Source organism: Octodon degus, unplaced genomic scaffold, assembly GCF_000260255.1.
Source record: "Octodon degus isolate 3935 unplaced genomic scaffold, OctDeg1.0 scaffold00007, whole genome shotgun sequence".
Lineage (NCBI taxonomy): Eukaryota > Metazoa > Chordata > Mammalia > Rodentia > Octodontidae > Octodon > Octodon degus.
Window position 1 is genome coordinate 31,346,385 of NW_004524583.1, and position 8,996 is coordinate 31,355,380.

Genomic DNA, 8,996 nt, shown 5'->3' on the forward strand with positions numbered 1-8,996 from the left:
GGGCTGGGCCTAGGCCAACGGAGACTCCGAGGACTAGCTCACGAAATGCCGAATGTGCCTATAATTGGACAAAGACCCACAAAAGACAGGGGGACCTTTAGAAAAGAACATTTGAGGCCTCTGTGGAGGAGAAACAATCATACAAAGCACAGCTGGAGCCATGGGGGGAGGGGACAGGGCAGCTCATGGTAACACCATCCCTGGGGACAGTGGAGAAGGCGACCAGACACCTCTCTACTCAGGATGCATTAGAGATTATTAAAAGCATCCCTTTCCCACTCGAGGGGTGGGGGTGGGGCTCGCGACCTCTCCAAAGGTCACTTCTATCCCAAAGGACCCCATGTCTGAAGGGCACCAGATAAAAATAAAGTCTATTAATCACTGCACTGCCACACAACGTCCTACGAGCCAGAGAGGAGAAGGGCAGCCTGCAGCGGGCCTCGCTCTGCCGAGGGAGGAAGAGGGAGGCTGAGTGCGTGCGTAGGTGCGTGCGTGTGCGCATGCGGGCAGAGGCAAGGGGCAGCCCCAAAGGCTCGGGAAGACAGCTGTCGGCTTCACGAGCGGCCTCTGCAGCATGCCAGGGGACCGGGCAGGTAGAGGAGATTGGGGCAGAGGGGATGGAGCAGCACACAGCACCGAGGGCCCGAGCTGGGGGGGGGGGTCAGGAAGGCGCACATGAAGACAACACCCAGGGAGGCAGATCGGAGACAAAGGCGGGAAGAGAGAGACCACGGGCAGGGAGGGGCAAGAGCGAGGGAGGGAGGGCACACAGCTGCGGGGGAACTAAGGGGCCTTTGACTGGCTAGGAATCCAGCCGAAGGCATGGAGCCGGCCCTGCCACCGAAGACAGCAGCAAATCACATACACATGAAAGCTCTTGAGAAGAGGACTGGCGCAGCAATCCTCAGGTGCAAAACTGCTGTTGGCATTTTTTCTTTCTTTCTTTCTTCTTTTTTTTTTTTTTTTTTTTGTATTTTAGTAAGAGTCTACAGGTCTCACTATGTACACCAGACTCGTAGTGATCCTTCTGTTTTCAGCCTCCAAAGTGCTGGGATTACAGGAGCGTGCCAACACGCCCAGCCCAGTCTCAATCGCTGTCTCAGTGCACCCGGGGATGGGGCTGGCATGGCATGCCTGGGATCAAACCAAGGCCGCTGCATCTGCCTAAGTGGGTGCTTTAATCCGGCCTAGCCCACCGCTGAGAGCAGTGTCCCAAGGGCTTGCACTCCTTGGTGGTCTCCATGGCAGAACCAATCGGAATCCCATCCAGGGCCCAGGGCCCAGGCCAAGCAGGCATCTCCTGGCATTGCCCCAAAGCACCTGGCCCCGTCCCCTGCTCCCTCCTGGTCCTGGAGATGTTACCTGCAGGGGTCGCCTCAGGAATGCCATCTGCATGGTGCAATGAGCCACCAAATGAGGGAAAGGAAGTCAGGAAGGGAAGATCGTCAGGAGAAGGTCTTGGGGCACCCTTGCCATGGGACGAGCCAACACCACCGGATGTAGTAAAAAGTTAACCAGGGTAAGGATCTCAAAGCCGCCACCCAGGTGCTGGCAACTGGAAAGGCAAAGGCCTTGCCTGCTGTCACTGCAGTCCTGCCTCCTGCTGCTGGAGGTCCAGCTGGGCCAGGACTCCCGGCCACTCCTGTCCCTCGGCCCACCCTAGCGCTATCTGCAGACTCCAGCCAGAAGCCAGGCAGCCAGATGTCTTGGAAGCAAGCAAGAAAGCCTGGAGACGATGGAGGGCCATTTATCAAAGGAAGTCATTGTCACAGAAAGATTCATAACCTGCCCTACCTAGGACAGGAGAGAGAGCGAGAGGAAATTAAAGGGAAACAAATGGAGAGCCACAGGAGTGAGCACCTCTGTTGGACAGTCTTGAGTTACGCTTTTGTTTGTAACTCTCTGAAGTAGGAGAAGACCTAGAGAATGAATCTTCAAACGAGACGGGGACAGTGAAGGAGAGAAGCCAGGGAGAGCCAGGGCGGCGGCCCTGCCAGGCAGGAGCACAAACCCAGAGAGGAGCTTCCCGACAGGCTCCCCTCCATGCACACAGCCCTGCTGCAGCGGCAGCAGGAGCAGGAGTGACCCCCAGTGGAGGTGCGGGCAGGCAAGCCAGGGTACAAGCTGGGAGCTGGTGGGCTGGCAACCAGCAAGCAGGGAAGGACAGGATGGAGGGGCCCGTACTTACTGTCGCAGACGTAAGGTTTGTCGTGATCTTCCTGAGAGGCGGCGTCGTGCCTCCTCCTGCCACCTGCAGAGCCACGAGCCTGGGGAGACATTTGGGTTTGGGGATGTTTGTTATGACGGTCATTCCTACAGGCCCTCAGCAAGCAGCCCACACAGCCCTATCCACTTTCCTTGCATCTCTGCATGCCATCTAAGGCACCGCCCTTGAACCAACACCAGGCCCATTTTACAGGTGAGGAAACTGAAGCCCAAGGAGGTAGGTGGCCAGCCCAAATCATTCAGCTTCTCACCTGGGCCCTTCTCATTAAGTCGTCAAAACAGCCCCCAAAAGAAGGCAGTGCTATGGTCTCCATTTCACAGGTTAGGAAACTAAGGCAAAAGGAGGTCCAAAATCTTGGGCAATGTCATTCAGCCTCTAAGTGCAAAGCCAGGGCACAACTCAGGGCAATAGTGCTGGACACTCAAGTCTAGCCATACGTGGTGCTGCACGCCTATAATCCCCACGACCTGGGAGGCTGAGGCATGAACAGCAAAGATCGAGCCCAGCCTGGGCAACTGGGTGACTCTGCAAGACCCTACCTCAAAATCAGAAGTTTGAGAAAAGGGCCTGGGGCTGTAGCTCAGCCCCCAATACTGCAAAAGAGAACAAGGGTGTCTGTATGTCTCCCAAGCCCACAACCTAAGTCCTCCTCCCCCAACTCTGTTGATAGCACGGACGTCAATTCTGCCCTTCCTGCTGATCAACTGATCCTTTTAGAAGCAAGTCCTGGCAAGGCAGGAGATTCAGTGGCAACTGTCAGCCCAGGTTCCTAGGCTATAGTGCCAACCCCCATAGGTCTCGAGAAGTAGCCAGGCCTGGTCCCCGGCCCCAGGCACAAGAGCAGGCATGGAGAACGCCCCATGCCCCTTCTAGGAGCGCTGGTCTGCTGCCAGCCTGCAGCAGCACCCTTGCCTCTCATGGTCTCCTGGGCCAGCCCCCGTGCCCCACGCTGTGTGCTTCTCCCAGGAAGGGTCAGTGGGGTACAGGGGCAGCAGGGGCTTGGAAGGGGAGTTTAGGACCAAGACACCAGCCAAGAGCTGGCCGGCAGCACCGTGGCCCCAGTGCTCAGGAAGGTTTATTTTTCAAGCCTTCTAAGTTGCACACTGGCCACATATGTGGCTCCCTGGCCTCCTCCAAGTCATAACCAATAGCAGTCAATTGCCAGTCAAGGAAAGGGCCAGCTGGGGATCTTTGGGGAGAGAGAAGGGGGCCTCAGGCGAGGATAAGACATAGCAGCACCCCGGGGTGCCGGGGAAAAGAGGCAGGTCCTGGGCCTGGCCTAGAGAAGTAGTCTTGGGGACTTCACGATGGCAAGGCGTGGGTGCTCCCATGTGTACTCACACACACGTGCACATGCACACACACTTCACTGGAACCTTCATAGTGGAGAGACTTGGAAACCTCTCACACACACACACACACACACACACACACACACACACACACATACTCACAAGAGCATGTACCTCCATGGAGACCACACAGTTGAAAGAGCCGTGTCCCCCAGGCCCGCAGCACTCGCACATCACAAAGCACATGCTTCACAATCCAGCCCACCTGCCACATGGCCATGTTTGCCACTGCCTGAGCGCACCTCCAAAATAAATTAGATGGGGCTGGTGAGATGGCTCAGTGGTCTAAAGCACCTACTTAGAACAAGGTTGGCAAAGCACAGGGACTGCGGTTCAATCCCCAAACACCTGATGCCAGCCAGCCCCGCCCCCTGGTGGGCTGAGCTGGCCACACACACACACACACACACACACACACACACACACATAAATAAATAAATAAATAAAATTTTTAAAAAATAAAAAAGAGTCTCCCTCCTCTGGCTGCACCTCCCCCACCCTGCACACCCACAGGCAGCAGTGCCAACTGCCCCCAGCCCTCATTACTCCGAGTTGACCCCCCAAGAGGGAGCTACAGACACTGGCAGTCACCCACAGCTCTGACAGGCCTCAAGTGCATGAAGCCCAGGATGGTCACCCTTAGCCACCCTCGGCCCCTGCTCGCCCTCTCAAGAAGCTGGGGACAGCCCTGTCACTGCCGTCTCTAAGCAGGTGGAAGCAAGTCAAGCAGAATGATGAGGTTGCAGCAGCCGTGGAGAGGGCTCCATGGGAAGACATATCTCCAGGGAGAGGAGGCAGGCGGTGTCCCCGAGCTGAGGCATGAGGGTTGGGGCGCTGCGAGGACAGCAGGCGAGGGAGGCGCACAGACAGCTGCATTTCATTCCCCACCACAGAGCTGGCCACATGACAGATACATGCTCCCCCATGCCCATGCCTGTTTCCCCAGCTGCAGTACAGGATCATGGCTATCGGGCCTTTGAGGTCACTTGAGTATAGCTTGTCCTGCACCGTTGCCGCCTCCCCCAAGAAGCCCTCTGACCACTGACACCCACTCCTGCCCTCTCCTCTGTTCTCTTCCTCAGCCCTGCTCTGCATCTTCTCACCGCACTTAGCACCGACTGCCACTGTAGTACACATGTGTTGATTTGCTTACTGATTTTCTGTTTGCCCCCAGTGAGGTGGGCAGCCATCTCTTTGGACCAGTATTCTCGGAACCAGGCACAGTACCGGCCAGCCACATAAACAGCCTTGAAACATTTGCTAAATACACAGCGGGCAGGCGGACAGGCAGTGAGCCAGTCACCTTGGGCCTTCTGCAGCCTCTGTATCCCAGTGCTCGTGTGTCTTCCTGCAAAGGCCATCTCAAGCTTTGCGTTTCCTCCCTGCTCAGCACCCTAATCCAGGAGCTCCTTAACTGAGCCCTGCAGAGTCCACAGACCCCGCCAGCTGGGGCTCCAGAGCCACAGTGCCCCAGCCAATCCAGTGGCAGGCTGCCAGGCCACTGAGCAAAAGGGATGGGGCGGAAGTCTATGGCCATTCGTTCCTTCACACATTCTTGCACTGTCACTGTGACGCACTTTCCCACCCAGGGGCAGCCAGCTTGCCCTTGCTCCTTCAATGCCCCCCACCCCAGGCTGAAGGGACAGCTGTGTCTCTGCATTCCTGAGGCTGTGTCGTGGCTAGCCCCTCCCCTGCCCATGCACACCCCATCTATATGCTTCAGCTCTGCTAGCATCTCACTCCTCCAAAGATCTTCCTGTCAAACACAGAAGAGTAAAAAGAACATCACCTTCAAGTCAGACAGACATAAGTTTGCACACCAGCTGTATTAGTCAGTTTTATATTACTAAGACAAAAATGTCCGAGTTGGGCTACTTTATCATAAAGATAGAAGTTAATTTTGGCTCATACTCTGGAGGTGCAAGGTCTGGGGACTGGCAGAGTCTCCAAGTGGCAAAGACAGCGTACATGTGCGTGTGCCTCTTCAGTCTCTCCCTCTTCCACAGCCACCAGGACTCCACCACAGGGCTCCAGCCTCACAATCTTATCAAATGCCAATGACCTCCCAAAGCCCTGTCTCCAAACACCACAGCCAAACTAACTTCCCACCCTCTCGATATTTCACAAAAGGGGTTGAATTTCAAGACATAAAGTCTCAGAGACACTCAGTCCAAGTCTAGCCACACACTCATTGCATGTCTTAGGCAAGCCGCTTCTCTACACTTCAGTGCTGTCCACAAGATGGGCCCAGCGGCACCTGCCCAGCAGGACTGCTGAGACTTACAGCCAAGTGGTGAAGCCGCAGGGGACCACGTCATGTCCACAGGAAGCACCTGACAAAGCATTTTCCCTCCCAGCCCTCACTGGTCTGTCTCGTGCGGACTCTTGTTGCATTTGGTTGGCGCATGTTCAGACGCTTGCCGCTTTCTCCTGGTACCACAGTCTTAGCCTCTTCTCCCCAGTTTAATCCTAACATCCTTGAGGACAAAGATTTTGTCCTTTATAATGAATCCCTAACACTTACCATAGCAATATGCAAAATCTATAGAGCTCATATATATTAGTTCCATTCACTCTCCTGCAATTACCCCATCAGTGAGACCAATTGTGTTACTATTCCTATTTGGCTTTTGGTGAAATAAGTTCTGAGATGGGTCACAGCTTGTCTGGGCAGAGAACCAATACAAGCGAGAGGACCTAGTTTTCCAAACTGTTACAGGAACCTGTGAAGTCGACCCTCACCACTCCCCACCCCCACCTCCTCTCCCATTCGCGTACACTGCTGGCCAAGGTAGCCAAGGTATGCCACATGGCCCTGCCCTCTGGCCACAGCTTATGGGCTGACTTGGAGGAGTCACCTGTTGAGTGAACCGATCCAATTCGACCTCCAAGCTTAGCCAATCAGGCCCAACCTCTGAGGGACTTAGAACTGGGAATCAGTGAGCCTGGTTTAGTACAAGCCACTTGAACTATGAGGATCGTAAATTCAGGAGCCCTGGGGCCATACGCACAGTGCAGCAAGAAAGCAAGCCTATGGAAAGTGGGAGAGGGACGCGTGGGCGAGCAGCAGTCTCCTCGCCTCACCACTCCCTGGCTGCACATCCCTGATGCTTCTTGCCCTTCTTCTTATGGCTTGGCTCTTCCAAGACTGCTCAGATTGGAAGCAGGACCCAGCAGCTTTTCAAATCCTCCCCATTTTGCTCAAGCCGTTGAGTTTCCTGATCGAGCAGGCAGTCTCGAGCCAGGAGCAAGCTCTTCTAGGCCAGTTGTTCTCGAATAGTGGTCCTGGAGTCAGCATCAACACGACTGCATGGTAAACTTCAACGGCCCTGGCTCCCTTTCTCCTGTCCTCGCACAAGGACAAGGCAGAATCTTCCAGAGGCCGTGTGGCATACAGTGGTGTCATCAGTGTTTGTGTGCTCTTAATTTTTTATTTTTCTATTTGAATCTAATATAGCAAACCATTAGTTAATTGAACAGAAAAGTTTCTTTGGGTGGTTCTTAGTAATTTTTAAGACTGTAAGGAATTGCTGAGACCAAAATAACTGAGAATCACTAGTCCACACCCTGCTATGAAGGGTCCTCAGACCAGCCGCTGCAGGGGCTTACTAATTGGGCAGGAGCTCATCCCCACCGCCCAGACCCACAACAGCAGAATCTGCACTGTACTAGCCATCAAGTGCCCTGGCTCCATATCCGACCAACCCCAGGCCCTGCAAGTGTCGGGGAGAGCTTCCACTCTGTCCTGCGCCTACCCGCTGCTCCAAGCCCAGGCCCACCACGTGAGAGAGGCCTTTCCCTGCATTCTCTGGCCCTCCTGCACCCAGCCAGACCCAGCGCAGCCTGCCAGACCCAGCACAGCCCGCCCTCTGAGTTAGAACTTCCGCTGAGCCTTGGGCCCTCCATATCTGACCAACCCCAGGCCCTGCCAGTACGGGGGAGAGCTTCTGCTCTGTCCTGCGCCTACCCGCTGCTCCAAGCCCAGGCCCGCTGCTTGAGAGAGACCTTTCCCCACGTTCTCCAGACCTCCTGCGCCTGGCCAGACCCAGCACAGCGCATATGAGTAAGAACTTCTGCCACGCTCTTGGGAGTCCTGCAGACCCACCAAAACACAACACTGGTGAGTGTGTGGGAGAGCTTCTGGGCTCTCTCAGCCCTGCTCCTCACACCCCCGCAGACCCAGCCCAGACCTAACATACAGGCTTGAGGTAAAACCCTGCAGCTAAAGTCCCTGCAGTGAGACTAGGGTCAAAACCACACAGCTAATCCAGGAACAAAACATCTTACCAGAGGTATACAGCAGGCCCACCTCAAGGGCAACAACAGTAAGGAGCTGGGCACAGTAACCAAACCCAAGCCAGGCACAAATGCATAAACTAGAACTTGGTATATCAGTACCCGAATTTCATTAAGTGATAAGGACATAACTGCACCAAAGTTCTACACCAAAGGCCAGAGGTCAGTGTTAAATGAAATGATAAAGACAAGAAGCAAAATGCAATCTCAGGCCTCAAGCCCACCTATAACGAGTGCAGAGGACACTAACTCAGCAGAAATAAATGAATCAATAGCATCGGAAGTAAATAAACAACAGCAGAAAGATGTAGAGGAACATAGAGCAGAATTAATTTCTGGAATTAAAAAAAAAAAGAAAACTCTGAATTTATAGCACCCGAACTTAAGAATCAAATGCAGAAACATGGAGGAAACACAATGCCCAACCAGAACAAATGCAGTGGACACTAGCTTAGCTGAAATATATGAATTAGTAGCATCGGAAGTAAATAAGCAACTACAGAAAGGTTTAAAGGAACTCAAAACAGAATTACTGTCTGAAATGAAAAAAGAAAACTCTAAATTTATAGCACCTGAACTAAGGAATCAAACACAGAAACATAAAGAGGAAACCCAACCTGTAAAAAACTCTGCAGTAATAGAATCAATAACTGCTTCTAAAGTAGACATTGATAAAAAAAAATACAGAAGATTAAAAAAAATGATGGATTCCTTGAATGAGCAATACAGGAAAGAATTAGATTGCATGAAGTAGAGTCAAAGAGATGTAGAGGAACTTAAAATCTCAATCACAAGTCTGAAAAACCTTTTAAATGAAAGTGAAGATAGAGTTTCAGATCTTGAAGACACTGGTGCAGCTAGTGAAAAGGTAAGAAAAGATCTTTTAAAAACAACTAGGATGCAGGAAGAAATAATTCATCACCTGCAAGACAATGCAAAGATGAACAATGTGAGACTAATAGGCATCAATGAGAAAGAAGGAATCAATACAAATGATATAAAAAGAATATGGGCAGAAGTAATAGCAGAAAATTTCTCAAATATGAGGAAACAATCTGATACTCACATAACTGAAGCATACAGAACTCCAAATAACTTCAACCCAATTAAAAACACACCAA

At 52.7% G+C, this 8,996-nt stretch overlaps 1 protein-coding gene across 5 annotated transcripts in view; it reads right to left on the reverse strand.

Annotated features, from left to right (window-relative positions):
* The window catches only part of Dpf3 (double PHD fingers 3), a 268,746-nt gene that overhangs the window by 102,151 nt on the left and 157,599 nt on the right, over positions 1-8,996 (reverse strand). For all 5 annotated transcript variants that reach the window (XM_004624841.2, XM_023703322.1, XM_023703317.1 and 2 more), the window contains exon 6: positions 2,189-2,267. In XM_004624841.2, the coding sequence (XP_004624898.1) occupies positions 2,189-2,267 (79 nt within the window). The remainder of the gene's footprint in view (positions 1-2,188; positions 2,268-8,996) is intronic.